This window comes from Hoplias malabaricus, chromosome 3 (assembly GCF_029633855.1).
Source record: "Hoplias malabaricus isolate fHopMal1 chromosome 3, fHopMal1.hap1, whole genome shotgun sequence".
In the NCBI taxonomy this organism is placed as follows: Eukaryota; Metazoa; Chordata; class Actinopteri; order Characiformes; family Erythrinidae; genus Hoplias; species Hoplias malabaricus.
The window spans coordinates 55,833,553-55,852,131 of record NC_089802.1 but is presented as its reverse complement, the minus strand read 5'-3'; the positions used below and the strand labels follow the sequence as shown (position 1 = coordinate 55,852,131).

General features: G+C 37.8%; 1 protein-coding gene and 1 long non-coding RNA gene across 5 annotated transcripts; one reads left to right on the top strand and one right to left on the bottom strand.

The window, feature by feature from the left end:
* Positions 1-1,289: 1,289 nt before the first annotated feature.
* Positions 1,290-14,051, bottom strand: LOC136690765 (transmembrane protein 125). Of its 4 annotated transcripts, none has more exons than XM_066662738.1 (4): positions 13,743-14,051; positions 11,478-11,606; positions 9,138-9,470; positions 1,290-3,134 (listed from the first exon to the last, which is right to left on the bottom strand). In XM_066662738.1, the coding sequence occupies exon 4, from the start codon at positions 3,073-3,075 to the stop codon at positions 2,404-2,406; it is 672 nt and encodes a 223-aa protein (XP_066518835.1). In that variant the 5' UTR covers positions 3,076-3,134; positions 9,138-9,470; positions 11,478-11,606; positions 13,743-14,051; the 3' UTR covers positions 1,290-2,403. The 4 variants fall into 4 exon arrangements, with proteins under 4 accessions (XP_066518835.1, XP_066518836.1, XP_066518838.1 ...); XM_066662739.1 differs by having other exon boundaries at positions 1,290-3,100; XM_066662741.1 differs by having other exon boundaries at positions 1,290-3,097.
* A 56-nt stretch (positions 14,052-14,107) lies between these two features.
* Positions 14,108-16,043, top strand: LOC136690766 (uncharacterized). The gene is made up of 3 exons (XR_010801779.1): positions 14,108-14,364; positions 14,789-14,890; positions 15,243-16,043. It is a non-coding gene; the product is annotated as an uncharacterized lncRNA (long non-coding RNA).
* Positions 16,044-18,579: the final 2,536 nt, after the last annotated feature.

Below are 18,579 nucleotides of genomic sequence, written 5' to 3'. Positions count from 1 at the left end.
GGTGACTTAAAGACAAAAGCTCACAGAGACAGCCATTGTTCATGTGGTGACTGACAACAGCTTAAGCACAATGGCACGTCTGTTGATGGCGAGAACTGGCATCAGTCAACACATCCCACCCACCCTGGCCCTGGCCCTGGCCTTCATTCAGCCTCGCACTGCCCCCTCAGCACCCTCACTGACTCAGCTGTAGTAGTGCTGCTGCCAAAATGTGTGTAATCCTTCCACACACAGTCAAGAACTATACACAACCTGGTCGTGCCATTCAGCAGGTACATCTGGTTCTGTGTTGTTTTTGGTAAGAAGCCTTACCTAGATTATTTAGTTTAATTTTAAGATTTTTTGTGTTTGTTTGTTTGTTTATGGGAGTGTCCTCATTTACAAAGTCAAAAATTTCCTTCAATGAAAAAAGTAAAGTAAAAAAGGGAAAAAATTCTTGCTTGTTTACTCAACATTGCTCTTCAACCTGTCTGCCTGTCTGGTACTTTAATGTAGGCTAATGTGAAGTACATGATCAAGCAGATGCATCCAGCCATGAGTCATGGTTATAAAATACCATAAGCAGAAATGAGAAGACAAATAAAGATCTTTGAGTGTCTGCCTGGTCACTACAGCTCATATATTTCTGCTTCTCTTTCCGGCATAAACAAGCAATAGGCAAAAACAGGCAATAAACAGGCCCTGGCAATTGCATCAAGTAGTGTAAGTCTGTTATTATTTGCCTCTGAGCTGTGGGAGCTTGGTCACTTGTATTTGTCCAGAAATTTTGAATTTTATTGTGAAGTTTGTCCCTCTTTGCTATAGTAGTCTCATCTACTAATATGAAAGACTTGGAATAGATTTTGGAGGTTCAGTACTGATGCTGTAAGATATTTTTTATCACAAACCTATTCCACTACAACTTATTTCACAGTTATTGAAAGGTCACCCAAGGGAACACATTTTCACTGCTCAACAACTGTATGCTGAGGGAGCTTTATACCCCTCTCACCCACATTTGCCATTGTGCATAATGACATTAGGTTCATGTGTGGCTATTCAAGCATGCCCGGTTCCATTGATAAATGCTTTCATATGAACATGACACAAACTGAGAATAAACAGCTGAATGTCTTTAAGCAGCTAATTATAGCATTATTCATAACTATAATTATTACTTACAAACCTTTGGACAAACTGTGTAAATGGCCATTTTCGCTTGTTGCAAGTGTTAAGCAGAAAACCGAACCTTAAAGAACACATATAAAATACAAAAACACTTAGGCGTCACTATTACAATGACCGATAGTCTTGAATTTATTTGATCAAGAGTGTCTTCTGCTCTGAAACAGAGAGAAAGAGGTTGCAGTATAAAATCACAGACATGCAAAATGACACGGCTGGCACCTTCTGTCACACACACTAAATGCCTATGACAAGCAAGGTCCAGATGGACCCCCACTTGGTACACTCCCTTTTGCCCATATAAATAAGACTGTGAAGGACACACACACAAAATCCAGTAATGCCAGAAAGATTGATGTTTAGTAAAGCCCTATTGATACTGGAGGAAGGCAATAGGGGAGTCATAAAGCAGCATGTTTTATCTAGAACTAATAAATTATTCAGACCCCCTTCATTGCCCTATTTCATTGGTCTGTTACTGGGTGAAAACTGACAGTGTATTAATGTGTAAATGTACCTACATAGTAAAGTAGGACTGAATGACTGATTGTTTGACACCTCTGGCAATTTGAAAGAGCAAACTTTTAATACTGCAAGAGCTGAAATGTAAATGGTATCCCATGTTACTAAAAGATGATCAAGCAATTTGACGTTTGAAAACAGAATGTAATAACACAGAGCTTGTGAAATGGCAGTCTGAGACACTGCACACATCTTTCAAGCCTCAAATCAGAAAAAAATGTATGTGATAGTCTTCTGGAGGAAAAGAAGTAGGCCTGGAGCTTCATTTCTAGAAACATTTCACAATTAAACTGCAATATTGATCGTAAAAATCACTATTAGAGATTTTCCCCAAAACTTTGAGTTCTGCACTGAAGGCTTAAGGTTTATACTTAAAGCTATTAAATATGGTCTTGACTATGAATAAACATCACAGCTGAACCACTTGTAGCCTACATTCTGCCTTATAATAAAATATGATAATAAATATATTTTGTTGTGCGATATGTATCAATGGTTGTAGCTTCATACATTCTTCAATCAATCTGTCCATTGTGCAAAAAAATTCATTACTGACTACGTCTCATAACTGATCATTTTCTTATTGGAAAACGTATCTGTAAGATTTTTCTTATAGATCCATTGCCATATTGGTCTCATATCTGATTTTCTTTTTTCTTTTTCTTTTCTCAATTTTATATCGTAATCCTAGAAAGTCAGTACTATGCAGTCACGTTGTCATATGAGCTGAGCCAGACTTGATGCTGTTTCCCTTCTGTCACGCATTTGTCCTGAAATGGTGAAGATGCCCACTAGCCTGTCCCTGAGGCTTTGTTCAGGCCTCGTCCTTTCTAAGAGAAAAACCACAGTAGAGTAAATGCCCACGGCCAGTACGGTAAAGCCTCCACCCGCTAGGAGCACCACTCCAGAAATGAACATGTCATTAAGAGCTTGGCCAGGTTTGGGCATGTGGTAGGCCAAGGCAACGTCCAGCAGTACAGCTCCGCAGACCACCAAGGAGACTCCTGTGACCAGGACCAACAGAACGTCTGAGAGGCCGCCGCTCTTCAGCACATTTATCCGCCGCCGGCTCCTGACACAGTTCATGTCCTGCACGGCGGAGCTCAGCAGCTGCTTGAGGAGAACGGCCAGGGCCAGCAAACACAGAGCCGTCCCTGCCCCCAAACGCCACTCGCTGGACAAACTGGTGGTGGTGGACAGCAGGCCCACTCCCCCAAGGCCACAGCCCAGGATCAGAGCCACTGAGGCACAATAGCACAGCAGAGATTTGCGAGGCTCGCTGAACCACCATAGCTCCACCTGTTCCTCCAGGAGACTCTGCTGGATGCGGGCAGGGTCAGCGTGATGCTGCTGACCACGAGGAGGGGGGTAGTCGTCCAGCTCCGGCATGCTAGCTCCCAATGCTGTTCCACTGCTGAGAAAGGAAGATTTCAGGGAGACAACAGTACCTGACACAGACAAACAGATATTTAATTTTTTAGTTTCAGTCAAAGCTGATGGAATAGGAAACTATTTGTATAAGTCTAAATATATCACAGACATCAGGCAAACATACAAAAATATTATTTAAGCAATAATGCACTTGAGGTTTGTGCTATAATATGAGATATTGGCACTGGTGTGCTGCTATAGCACAAGGCTGCAGGTCGAGTCCAGGAGATAGCACAGATCTGAAGTGAATTAATGTGATTATACCATAGTTCGTTATCACCACTTATTATTAGGTTTTAAGATAAAGAAAACAGAAAAAAATTATATATATATATATATATATATATATATATATATATATATATATATATATAGTTTATTATCGACCTTCTGTGAGATATAATAGTTTTGTTCTGTCACATTCCTTTTTGTGCTTTTCAAAGAAATTTGTATCTTGAACTGGTTTCATTCAGGATTTTTGGCTCTCTCCAGAGAGTTAGTCAGAGTTTACACAAGATTTGATGGGTGTTGCTCTCTGTCTAAATCAGAACAGTGCCAGAACCAGAGATAAACTGATAAGAGTAGAGCTAGGCGATATGGCCAAACATGTTATCATGATAAATTTTTCTATATTGATCGAACTCTATATTTATTACAAAATTAACACTTTGTCACACTGTATACATGTAGACTACACCAAATGTTAATTACTATACAATGTATATATAGTGTACAATGTATATATAGACAAGGAAATATTTCACAGGAACAGCAAAAAAAAAAAAGGATAATGATATCTGTCTTGTGTCATGAAAACATTCTTAGGGCACTGCCACTTCCAACTTTTAAAGAAGCAGAAAGAGTAAAAAGATAGATTACGTATAGTTTAAAATAATAAATTAATTAATAAATAAACACTCCCAGGTGCTGAACTGTAAACATATTGCACTTAATCCATTAGAATGCTTAGAACAGTGTTGTAACTGTGGGAAAGCTTGAACCTTTTCAGTTTCGCACGTCCATTTATTCATTGCCTTTAACCTTTTATCCAGTTCGGGGACGCGGTGGGTCCAGAGTCTACTCAATTAAAAATTTGCAAGTGGAAAAAATTATTTTGTGCGAGGAAAACCACGTCAGGCAACGGACAGTCTCTCAAACGAGGAAACATTACACAGGAGGAAAAAACACTTTGAGTGAAGAAAAACCCAGCGGGTTCTTCTGCACGCAAGGTGAAGTTTCTGAGCTTGTGTTCTGACAAGGGGTTGCCAAATCAGACAAAATACACCCCAAACACAGAGGGACCTATTAGCTCTACAGGTGCTGGTCATAAAATTAGAATATCATGAAAAAGTTGGTTTATTTCAGTAATTCCATTCAAAAAGTGAAACTTATATTATACACATTCATTACACCCTGACTGATATATTTCAAGTGTTTATTTCTTTTAATTTTATGATTATAACTGACAACTAATGAAAAACCCAAATTCAGTATCTCAGAATATTTAGAATATTCTCAGTAATTAGAATATTACTTAAGACCAATATAAAAAAAGGATTTTTAGAAATGCTGGCAAACTGAAAAGTATGAGCATGTACAGCACTCAATACTTTACACTGGACCTCAAGCAACATGGATTCTGTGCCTCTCCTCTCTTCCTCCAGATTCTGGGACCTTGATTTCCAAAGGAAATGCAAAATTGACTTTCATCAGACAACATAACTTTGCACCACTCAGCAGCAGTCCAATCCTGTTTGGAAATGAGACGCTTCTGACGCTGTCTCTTGTTTGAGAGTGGCTTGACACAAGGAATGCGACAGCTGAAACCCATGTCTTGCATACGTCTGTGTGTGGTGGTTCTTAAAGCACTGACTTCAGCTGCAGTCCAGTCTTCATGAATCTCCTACACATTTTTGAATGGGATTTGTTTCACAATCCTCTCCAGGGTGCGGTTATCCCTATTGCTTGTACACCTTTTTCTACCACATCTTTTCCTTCCCTTTGCCTCTCTATTAATGTGCTTGGACACAGAGCTCTGTGAACAGCCAGCCTCTTTACAATGACATTTTGTGTCTTGCCCTGCTTGTGTAAGGTGTCAATGGTCGTCTTCTGGACAAATGTCAAGTCAGCTGTCTTCTCCATGATTGTGTAGCTTAGAGAACTAAACTATAAGACCATTTAAAGGCCTTTGCAGATGTTTTGAGTTAATTAGCTGATTAGAGTGTGGCACCAGGTGTCTTCAATATTGAACCTTTTCACATTCTATTTTTCTGAGATACTGAATTTGGGTTTTTAATTAGTTGTCAGTCATAATCGGGTCAATGATGTGACGCTCATTTTTTTGTGTACATATGGGTTAGATACATTTAAAATTGTTTAAAATTTAAAATAATACGACAAATTATTTTCAAACATCATTTTCATCAAACCCTAATCTTAAAGTTTTGGATTTATTCAATTTTTAGAGAGTATTAAGAGAATTTTGGTAAAAATGTCAATATGGAATAACTACAAAAACATGAACCAAAAAATTACATTTGCTGAAAAAAAATTGAAATTCAATTACAAAATCAATTCTAAAATAATCTGGCATGATCTTGCATAAGAACTTTTTTATAAAAAAATAAAAGTAATGAAACCCCATTGTTCTGAATGTTTTAATTAATATGGGGAATAATGTCTGTCACATCAAACACTTGAAATGTCAAGTGGTGTAACCACCATTTAAGAAGCCATTTTTAAAATATTATGTCATAAGGCCATGTGGCAGGAAATTATGACACAGAGAAGGACACTTGAAGTGTCCAACTGCTATTAGTCAAGTTTAGTAACACTCTTAAAAATGTAACATAATTAAGTGTTTTTAGGCCATGGTCTAAAATGGTGTAACCTCCTTAAAATACTGTTAAATCATAATAATCATACAAATTTGAATATAAAGTAAAAACTGTGTTTGAATATTCACATAAATGTCAAGAGTGTACATAGTTGTTCATAATAATGCCTGCAAATTTTGATTTTTAAATAGAAATGTCAAATGGTGTAACCGGTACACTTCTTTCTGTTTGAGACCAATTTGATCACTAAAGAACCACAGATAAGCAAAGCAAAGGCCAAAAGCAGTTGCCCCTCCATGCCTTAAGGTGCAGTTCCCTCAAAGAAAATTCAGACCAGAGTCCAACAGTCTTACAAGGGTTTAACATGTCTGTAGTGACTGTAGTAATCGCGTGTGTGTATATGTGTGTTGGCTGGGGTGGCGGGGGGAGTCGAACATATAAGTAGAAAAGAAAGTCCTCTGCGCTATGGGCTCACGTGTTAATCCCTTTATCAATGGCTTTTCCCTGTGGTCCCAGTGACCCTCAAGGTTGTGGCTCTGACAGCTTGTCTATACAATCCTGTCAGCGGCTTTAGTGGAACAGTCAGCAGCCAACTGTCTGCCAGTCTTCAGCCTTTACCCTCAAACAAAGCTCATATGCCTAGGGATTGTTTTGTAAAAAAAATTAATTGGGGATAATGAGCTCAAATTACTAGAGGCAAGAGAATGGCAATACACATGAAGTCTTACCACAGTCTTAGGCCTGTCACAATTACAACATAAACATCTGTTCATAAAATATGACCTAATCACATTTTATTGCATGGCATGAGCATGGCACATTTTTATCCACAGCCATGAAGTGAAATCATATATATAGATGGGAATGGGAATGCATTTGATGACATCATAAAATTCAATGCTTATTTCCTTCAGTGTATTGTCATCTCTCTTAATGCACATTGTAAAACATTTGCATTGCAATATCATGACATCACTAGTATTATGCACTATTAAACCCCTAATTTCTGTACTATTAAGAAAGTGAGTGAGAGAGAGATGCACTGGTGCTGTAGGTCTCTCTTAGCGTTATTGTTCCAAATTGCTGCTGTTGACTTTTACATTTTTTTTTTTTAATAAAGTGAGTGGCTGAAGTGTTTGTGCAGTTTGAACATATGTGTCACTTTGTTAATTAAGTCCCTATAGAATTGAGCCTCTTGTCACTGTCACGCAGCACTGAGAAATAAGGCACAATAATAGAGGAGACACGAGCAGAGAGGGGGAAATTAACTCATAATAAATAAAGTGAAATCAGAATGGAAGTAGGAACTTAATCTTTAATCAGCAGCACATATAACTGAACAAAGATGGATGGACCTTCTTTGTGGTGGTGGCTAAAATAATATACTCATAATATGACAATTTGTTATCCTTATTGTGATAAAATATACCACAGTAAGCTTTTCTAAACCTACCACACAAAGTCAGTACCTCTAGAGCACTGAGCAACATCATGCATCATAAAATACAGACTTGGGGCAATTATAAAGAGCCTGTAAATAACAACACTGAACAGTCATTGAGTGACCAGTCACTTGATTGCGTTCAGCTAAAAGGTCAGTTAATGATGCTGGATGATTAGTTCTGGATCACAATTGCTTCTCCGGTCACCCCAGTGGTAATGGACAGAACTCCACCACCCCAGAGGACACAGGATGCAGGGGAGGTTTGCAGTCCTTTACCCCATGCTACATCACAGTGAACTTAGGCTTATGTGCAGCTGCTCTAGAGCATTTCATTCTAATGGAAATGTTCACCCATGTAGATTATACTACCTGTGTGTGCAAAACTGAACATCTGTGCCACATTGATTTAGCTAGATTCACTCATTATAAAGTGTGTACAATCCCAAACTTTATATATATATATATATATATATATATATATATATATATATATATATATATATATATTTTTTTTTTTTATCTTACTCATAGATCTTGACACTATAAAATATGATACACATTTTCTAAATTCCAAATTTCAAAACCCAGTACAGCTTAATATCATGACAAATACCATGTAAAGTGTCTTCAAGTAAATTAATGTAAATTAAAATTCTAATGATCAGGATGAAATAAAATCACTTCAAAAAATCCCCAAAGGACTAACCCTTATTAGGCTTCCTTTTTTAAATGAGTTCCCCAACCCATCGGTGTATGCTTTGGCACAACTATCACAATATGTTGATGCAGAACACTAGAATATCTGACAAGTAGAATATTCAAAGTTACAATGTTGGAAAAGTACTGAAATGTAACCATAGAGCATTCAGGGTTATAACGACCTTTCACTTTGCCATTGTTGCCATTTTAATAGGAGATGGGATAGTAGTGTGGGACTGTAAATATGGCCATACAGTATTTCCTATCAGTAAGTGTTTTATGGGTATAATTCATTGACAGAGTTCAAGTCAATGAGTTACAGTGATCCATGTAAAAAAGACAACAGGACAGTATAATCAACAGTAAACCTAGTCAGATTCCACAACACACCTAATCAAGAGGCCCGCAAGTGCGAGAACTTGTCCTCATTCTGTAATCCACCATATACATTTTGCAAAGACATACATCTAAGCTGCTCTGAAAATTCGCCCCAACACACTGTGGTTAATTCATATTTATCAGGTTCCTATATGTTTTGATTTAAATATATTTATTTCTTCAAATATCATAATTTAATAGTGAGGTTGTTATGAAGCTGGAGTGGCAATTTATACCACAATATCACCACACCTCACCAAACAACCTGTGAAAACCGGTAAGTTTATCAAATGTTTTAGTCAAGTAGCTTTTGTCATAGTAGCCATCAATTTGAGTTATTATATGAGCAGCCAAATCTAGTGAAGTCAATTCAATCTTAACTTGTGATGTTAATTATATAGCAATATTTGTATTTAAACTCACAATTCAGAAGAACCAGTTCCATTCAAGGGAAAATACACATAGGATACAAAATCTATCTGTTTGGGAACACTTCCGTTTAACACAGGAGGTGATTGGGCGGACTGAAGATACCTTTCATTTTCATGAGGAAAAACAGCCTATGCATATTTATTACGCTGTAGACTACAACATGACACACAACCTCCTGTGTATGAGGGCATGAGATTTGAGTTTTTTAAACACTGTTTACATGCAAATACCTCTTTGCGTAAATGTCCTTTAGGTGTCCAGGTTGGTGATGAAAAGTCTTCAAAAACTCAAACAAGGCTCCACCCTTCCTAGCAAGTATATGTGGAGCATTAAGATGAGCCTGTGCTCAGAGACAGGTCCGTATTGAAGCATTATGCTATGGTGTCAAGGTCTGTCGGGTGGCAGCACATGGATCTAAATAGGAAGTATTCACAAAGCAGGCTCTTGTCTTTGGTCACCATGCAACAGCCACTGCCTTGTTTCCTCCTCTCCTGGTTGCTGGACAGAAACAATGAAGTAATTCTCTGTGTGCTTCTCCAGGCCAGGATGAGGTTAACTTTTAACTGGAACAAGAACAAGAATAGAAAAGAGAACTTAGAAGCAGAAAGAGGTAAAAATGATACCATTTTTTTGTCTAGTTTTCAAACAGTTATATAGCATTGAGGGAAATTCTGAGATTATGACATTACATAGGTGGGAAATAATACAACATTAGTTGTAAAATAACCTTATGTGTATTTGTGTGTCTGAGGTAACAAGAACACCGGCAGCTTCTTTGTCAGATTTGCACATGGTTTATTGTCTCCATATACTTTCAGACCAATACTCTAGAGTTGCATTCCCAGAATGGGTAGATGGTGAGAAATCTGGACTTTTTCTGACCTTAAGCATGAGTGGAGCTTGGTTTTCTCATGCATTTCCCAAAAGCGTTTTATATTTTATATGTGGTTAAATATAATTTTCTAGATTTTTGAACGTTTCTATTTTTGCACTCACATTACTTTGATCTTGTCCTTCTTTATGCAAGTATATTATTTTAATATCTGTAATCTTCTCTCCTGAGTAACCTGACTAAAATTTAATAAATATATAATTTAATTAATGAATAAATCAATTTTCATCTTTACACATTACTGTATTTATCTGTTCCTAAGACCAAAAACGGACAAATAAGACCTGCAGTTTAAATGGTCTCGAATAACATTACAGTGTAAATCCAAGCAAGCAAAGCAAAAACTAGAGTCAATCGATGAAGCTACAAAACAGAAGGGCAAAAGGTTTGATCCCTCCTAGGTGTACCCAGCAAGTTTTATCTCCAGAAAAGTAATAAGTATGTACCGGAAAACCTAGTACATGGTAATGGCGCTTTTGAATAATGCAAAACAAGGCTCTAGAAGCACGGCTTTATCATGCACAGCTCTGATAAGGGTGTATTTCCTTCTGCTGCCTCTACTCTCCTTAGTCCATGGGTTATCAGCCTGCACACATGGCTCAGGTTACTGTGAGGCATAACCCCAGGAACAAAACAGATACAGCAGCTGCTCAGGCCCTTCGCCTTAAACTGTACTGAAACGTCCTAAGGTCTGATGTTAAATGGTACACTGTAGAGAAACTTACTGCTTCCTATTTCTTTATGAATATGGCTATGGATCAGGGATTGCAATGTATACAATATAACATTTTTTCTTTACTATCCACAGTGACAGGTGACATGTGTCTTCTGAATGATAAAATAGACACTTTGCTAGTGGAAATGCATGTGCCTCTCCACTATGAGTGGATTTAAAGGCAGCATTCATGATTTTAACCCTTTTTTATAAAATTCAGAAAATGTTTTCACACCATTACTCTCAAGTCTGTTTGCATGCTGGAAACTTGTCTAATGTGCTAATGAAGCCCAAGTGTCAATAAATAGTTAAAAAATATTACAAAGAGTCTCAGTTTTCTCTGGAGGCATCTGTAGTTGTTTAGACAACAGAGAGAGACCTCTAAAAGTAGAAAAGCACAACCCGAGATGAGGATATTCCTCTATTCCTGTTCTATAGGTGTGTAATATTAACTTATTTTTGCTGTTACAAATTAAGCTTAAGCTGGATACTGACTTAATGTGGGAGACTGCTAACAGCATGAAAGTAAACACAGACCGGAAGTGCTATAAATCTAAACAACTTGAGCAACAAATGAGTTCGTGGAAATTCAAACAGTGGATAAAATCTTACAGACAATTTAAACAACAGTTCAAATATACTGTTCCACCTTAAAAGACACTGAGCTTCTGAAGCATTGTATTCATAAACATTCCATATAATTATTCTAATATAATATTATTGTAGGGCAACATTTAGAGGCATTAAAATCTTCAGACCTCTGGTTTCCAATCACTATTGCAATGAACAATTCTGCCTTGTTTCTATAGAATGGTACATTTCCACATCAAACCAAATTAAATTACTTTTACTTTTTATCGTTAAAATTTTTTAACACTGGAATTCCCCCTTAACCAGCTTGAAAATCAAAGCTCTCCCAGCTGTCTGTGCGACACACTGCCTTTATTATCCTGCACTCCTCACCTATGCTTACTGTTGTTTTGCACCGTTTCACTTCAGGACCCACTGATGTCACCACCTCTCTCTCTCTCTCCAAACGCACGCTATTATTCCCCCATCACATTTCACCTCCCTACCATGTTGCAGTGCGAACTGAAAGAAAACAAACACACTTTATGAACAAAGATGGATTGCTCCATCTAACTGTTGTGCCCCATGTCACATTTCGATATTGCAGCATATTTTTTTACAAATGCCACACAGTGTGTTTTATAAATTGTCTTGTAAAAGAGGCAGATTTCTTGATTTACTTTATGTGTATACACACAATAACTTTAGCTTACATGCTGTTTGATTTAGTCCTGGTTAGGATTTTAACACCTTGTAAACTCATTGCTTTTTGGCGGCTGGCCTGCTCTTATTGAGCACAGCCACAATGTTTAAGGACTAATTAAATCACCAATTAACATGCACGTCTGCCTAGTTCCACACTGCTGATAAAAAGAAACTGCTTCACTTTCACTCTTTCTTTCCTTTCTCCCTCTTTCCATTTCTCACTAGGAATGGACAATAAGACAAAATGTCATATCACAATACTTGATGACATTTTCATCATACATATTATGACATTAAAATTGCGATTACAAAAATACTTGAGTACTGTAGTTTTTATTCAGTTATTTAAACACTTTACTTTAAATTTTGTCAAACACAAAGTATTCACACATCACATTGAAATATGCCTGTGGTGGTGGGGATTTGGGTAAAACCTACTCATCCAGAAGTACATACAGTATGTGACGTTGCCTGCCCAGGATTTTTAATTGTTTTTTCTAGTTTAAATATCTGAGGTATACAACTTGACCTTCAGACCGCTGCTGTATCGCTATTCCTTTTTCTTTACTTAAAGTGCATATGGCTGTCTCTAGAAACAGCAGATTTTTTTCTCCAAGCCACAGACAAGATGCACAAGAACCATAACCTGATCCTGAACAGGGCAGCGGTCCAGCTTTCCCCCTGCAATGCACTGCTCTCCACACTGACCTCCATCTGTGTGACAGTCAGCGGCCAGGTTACACACCTGCACATTCCCTTACATACACTCAGCCAAATCCTCCAGTAACTGGCTCTATGTCTGTCCAACACACCTCACACAGCACTCTAAAAACTGAACGTGTGTGTGTACATGTATCATTCAACCAAGTATCATCAAAGAACTATGCTTTTGCTGGTACGTTCACCAACATTCCTAGCAATTTAAACGAATTAAAAAATAACTAAATTAATTCAAATAAAAAAGCTTTTGGTATTTTGGAGCTGATTTAAAGAACACAGGATTGATTCAGCATCACTACACTATGGCCCACACAAAGATGAAATTATTTTTCCCCCAAGTTAAGCAGCACTCACAACTTAAGTTAATGAAAAATCAAAAAAGCTTGACATAGTTATTGATGGTACCTACAAATAATACTGGCCACAAAAAAAAGTGAATAAATGTAAAACAATATTACATTTAATTTAAATTACATTAATAGACAGAAATAACTGATATAAGTAAATTGTTTATTGTGTATAACTGTTGTTTATTAATCTTGGAATGAATAAAAATATAAATACAAGAATACACATTTAAACAAACTAAATCCATAACAAGTATGTATTGTATTCACTAAAGTAATATATTAATATCTATTTTTAGTGCATTGTGTTGGTCCTGTGGGATTCCTGTCGCGTGCCAGTAAAAGCAACAGGCTCAGGTGTTTTAAGATCACTGATATGTTTCAAAGGTTGCAAAGAACAACATGACGTCACAATGCCAGCATTAAACTCAGACTGAAAACCCACTCTAGTCCTCAACATCAACACTCTGTCATTACAGACGGTAATACAGTAAACATCGTTTCAACACTCTCCATATTCACGGACCATAGCAGTAAACGGTAGGTTGATGCTGTCGTACATTTGAAAAACATGGAAATGTGACTAGAATTCGGTTAAGAAACACCAGCTATTTCTGCCCCACAATTTTAGCCTTGTTCCTTTATTAAATGTAACGCATCTAAGCGACTCGCCGTCATTTTCTATTACACCAGGAGCTACACCTTGTATCAAAGTTGTGTCTGAGATGAAAGGAGCAGTTTCTAGTGAGAGTCAGCGCGTAACTTTGTGTCCCTCTCTAATGGAAACATTAATCCACGGTGCTGTTCACTAAACGGAGCACTGTTTTCTCAGCAGAGACAGAGCGAGTGTGTGTTCTCCGGAGAGGGAGGTGTTTATGGTCCGTACCTGTACGGCGTGCGGTCTCTCAACGAGCTTCAAAACGCTCCGTTCTTCGTTTTTCGTCCAGCGTCATTTAAAACGGGTCTAAACCCGGAGGAATCGCATTAACGAGGATATCTCCACTGTCTCGTGCCGGCGACGTCTAACAGAAAACAATGCAATTGAGAACACAGCGGCTCAGGTGCGTTCCATTCCCTCCATCCGGACTTTCTCCTCGCGCGCGCGTCTGTATGTGTGTACTAGTCTACTGGTGTGAGTTGCAGGGGGTGGCCTGTGTCTCGCGTAGGTGTGGTCATCTCAAGTGATGAAGTGAAACATCCACTCCCCCCTCACAGTAAAAGCTACTCTTGTTTCTACCACTCTCCTTGATTTTCTGGAGGAAGTCCACTTCCTTCTGAATTAAAGACTTGGTCCCTTGCAGTGAAATTAAGTGTTTGACCTTGTTCACGTGTCCATGTGGTGTTGTTAATACGCTAGAAGAGGTTTCCTGTGTGAAAGTCAGCGCCGTGGCTGAGCATTTTCACGTTGAAGCGTCAGTGTTGACAGATGCTGAAAGCCAGGGTTTCTTACGTTATATACCTGACACCTAATGGGTTAAGACGTGCTGTGGTGTTTTTTGGAGCTGCAGGTGAGTGGCGGATCTGCAAGGGCGAAACAGTTGGGGATAATGTGCAAATATTTGCATATTTGTAGATACTGGATAAAGGCAAATGTAGAGTTGCATTGAAACCACCTTTAGGGGATTTTTAAACAATCATTGTGAAGAACAGATTAGTTTCAGGGGTTGGATGATAAGGGAATTTATGACTTTAAGATGTAAACAAAAGCCACTCAGACATGTTCAATTGTACTGTTCAACAACCTGTGCCAAAACTTCAGGAAGCACCACACTTAGAGGATGTTTACACAGGCCTTTTACTTCATAGCAATTAAACAAACCACAGATATGACACAACTTGCCTTTAGTTTAATAGCTCAACATTCTCGTTTTGTGACACATACTGCAAACAAGTTCTTTTAAATAATGTAATTAAGAACATGTTTACTTCCAGATCAATTTTCAGGAAAACGTTATGGAACCATCAGCAAAACATCACTGTCAATACCGTGCAGATACATGGATCTGGAACCTACCAGGAATCGCTGCGCACAAGGTGGGAACACAACCTGGAGGGGGCACCAGTCCTTTGTAGGGCGACACACACTCACACATTCACGTACACCTATGGACGTTTTTGAGTAGCCAATCTACTTATGTTTGGTTTTTTTTTAATTTACCATGGGAGGAAACTGGAGCTTTCGTGCGGCTTTCTCTGTGGAACTGAGATTTATCATCCAAAATATGTCTTAATCTGCATCAAACCTATTTTCTATTGATAAAGCTAAAATGTTTACATTTCAGTGTTAACCAGTGGTAATGACTGCTGTCTCATCTGGTCCTTTACCTGACCATGTGATCTGATTGTTTTCTTCAGTCTCTCTCTCTCTCTCTCTCTCTCTCAGCAGATAGTGTTGCAGTCACACAGCTCCAGGGACCTGGAGGTTGTGGGTTCCAGTCCTCTCCGGTTTCCTCCCACAGTCCAAAAACACACGTTGATAGGTGGATCAGCGACTCAAAAGTGTCCGTAGGTGTGTGTGTGTGTGGCTCTGGACCCACCGAGACCCTGAACTGAATAAGCGGTTATAGAAAATGAATGAATGTATATTCATTCAGTTATGATTTGTGTCTTCAGTGTCAATGCTGTACAGAAATTAATCGACCAACCAAAAGTACCCAGTGAACAGTGAACCGACTGAATGAAGAACCTTTTGTCACTGTGCTCAATAGACACTAAATACAGGTGTATACACCTACCCTACAGCCTTGAGTTGTGAAAAAAGCAAACTGTGTTCTTCAGTATGATGGCGCTCCATCCAGTATCTGTCATTAACCTTATGTTCTTGTGACGGAATGCCCTCAGATTCTTTTGAAAATGCTCCAATATCTAATCATTACTGCTGCAAATGAGAAGAAATTATTAGTGGATACCATTTATATCAGATGAAGTTTTGGTTGTTGATATCCACAGTCTTTTGGCAATCTAATATACATCATGACGTCTGGGTCCTACTGCCGCCACCGTAAACTATCACTGAATGAAAGTATACAGGTGAAAAATAGTATTGTTTGTTGATTGAAAAAATGTTCTTTTTAGATGTGAAGCTCCTCATGGATTTTAATAACTCACACATACTGCACTAAATGTGGGTATTATTGGGTGGTTTGGGCCAAAAGACACGTGTCCTTTTTAAAAGTGTCCAGAATTATGTGGGGACGGGTTGGGTTTTTGATGGAGGGATGTTTTTGTAGATGAAGTTTTTTTTAATTGAAATAAACACACATCTGCGCATTAAGAGGAAGCGTTACCATTTTAATGATTTTAACAATATAAATGAATAAAAATGGGTAAAACATTATATATTTTTGTTAAAAATTAGGAGATAAGAAAGTGTGCACTGAAATGTAGAGGAAGTTGACCTAATTAAGTTTGTGAATGGTAATGGCTCAAAATCCATGTTAAAATGTGAAAAAAAATTTTTTTTACTTGAACTTAAACGTTACAAGGGAAACGGACTTGTAGATTAACTCATAATGCTGACCCCTAGTGGTTGGAAAAATAAGACATTTTTCCATCTCACATACCATAAAAATGATGCATAGAACCATATTTTTTTCCATATTATTATCCATACATGTGGTATGTTTACTGTGGAAAGAAATAAGTCCTTACAGAAATGGAAAAAAAATCAACCAATCAGGGTGAGTCAAGTGGCCCATCTAGCCCTCAGTATATCCACTAAAGCTTTTTAAAAACTGCTTCTATATTAATGATTCAGGTTTAAAATCCTGAGCATTGCATTTTCTAGTGGTTTGGAACCCCAGCTCCTTCTTCAAATAATGTCTCTCATCTTTCAGAGTACTCTTCTCCTGCACAAACCCACTTTGCCTTTGCATTTGGATGTATTTGATTGGGGGGCAAGGTGTGTGGGGGCGGTTCAGGGTAAAAGACGACTGAACAGAGGGAAGTTCCTCAGGCTGTGGATCTCCTGTTTCTGAGTGTGCCTCTCATCTCTTTGGCATCGGATCTCCATGTGCTGCAGCTCAGTAGTGGTTCTTACAATCTTCTCCAGTCTCAGATGCAGCTCAGGCTCTCCAGCACAGCTCTGTAAACCTTGAGCAGAATGATCACATACCATTATGAATGGCCTGCTGTTACAGAGTGGTTCAAAAGCCATCAATTTGTTCAAGCTTCAGCTCCTCTTTCAAATAATTTATTTCACCTTTCAGAATAAACTTGTCCTATGAAAAAAACAAAATAATACAGGGCAATGGAAACAAACAAGAAAACACACTTTATGGTACTTAGCAGACACTGTTATCCAGAGAAACACAGAGAAACACATCCACATAAACACTCATTTATTAATAGGCCCTTCTTTTATAGTGAAATATTTCAGTATAGTGGTTTTATTCCCACACTCCCTCTCTTCTCTCTCTCTCTCTCTCTGCAGTTAGTGCAGATTTCTTTCACCATTCCAGGATCTTAGGCTCATTTGTATTTTAATCATCAAGCTGTGATTTGACAAGCTGCATTTAGTACAAGGCTGTTCTCTGTCGATGCTTAGCCAATACTTGCATTTTAATGTCCTTGGATGTGTTCTAAGGCTATATAGGAGACATAGGGAGTTGCATTTGTGATCTTAGACTGCAGACAAATGCAGTTAAGCTACATATATCTGACTAATTCATGTTTTATTAAATTAATAAATGATCACCAATGTGAACAAAATAATATTGGTATTCTCAAAATATTACAGATATTTAACATAAACATATAATATATATTTTTGTATCATTTTACTGCATCTGTGTTGATTAAATTGATTCTATTGTTATATGGTGTTTGAGACAAATAGCTTCTGTCCAAGATATAAAATCATTATTGTGATGTAAAAAATTACATCATAATTAGACAACGGCAAAATTAAATATAAGCTAAATGTAGGACTCTATATGTGCATCTAAATTTAAAGCTCTTTAAAATATATTGTCTTTGTGGCTTACACCTTGAATGAAGATTATTTTTTAATGCGCTTGATCTGCTACTAGAACTCTTGTGAAACACATACTGAGTTGAACTTTATACCAAACATGGTAAATTTCACATTTGCTCAGTGTAGCTGACTCAGAGAAGCACAATTACACAGATACAAGAGCAGAGATCTGTCTGAAATGCATTAAATTATCTCATACTCTCTCTACAGTAGGCTGCTTATTTTCACTCCTGCTGTATCATCAGGATCCATAAGAGAATCTATGGGATATCTGGTTATTATGTAACTACTCTATGAAAGTTTTTAAATTAGCTTTCAACTTTGCGACTTGAACTTCAGTCCTCTTTTTAATAGCAACTTTTATTCTTGGGCTTTTTCTCCTACTCTCAACCCAATTAGGCCTTAGAGACTCTGCAGCAGCCCAGTCTTTTAGAAATAAGGGATTTGTAACATTTAAAACAGATAGCAAGGTCCCAACAGCAGTAAGTGAATGCAGCACAAAGGCAAGAACTCTGTGGTGTGGATGATTGAAACATGTTCTTCTACTCATAATCCTAATGATCAAATAAATGTACTGTCAAGGCGAGGTGAAATGCCCTTCATGTGTTACACCTCAATGGTTTTGCCACAACAAGCTTGTGTTGCTGGCTATTATTCAGCAAGTGCATTGTGGTGGGGCTCTTACAAAGAAATAAATGAGAGGTAATAGATATGCACTGTCAAAGACACACACACACGTGCGCACAGA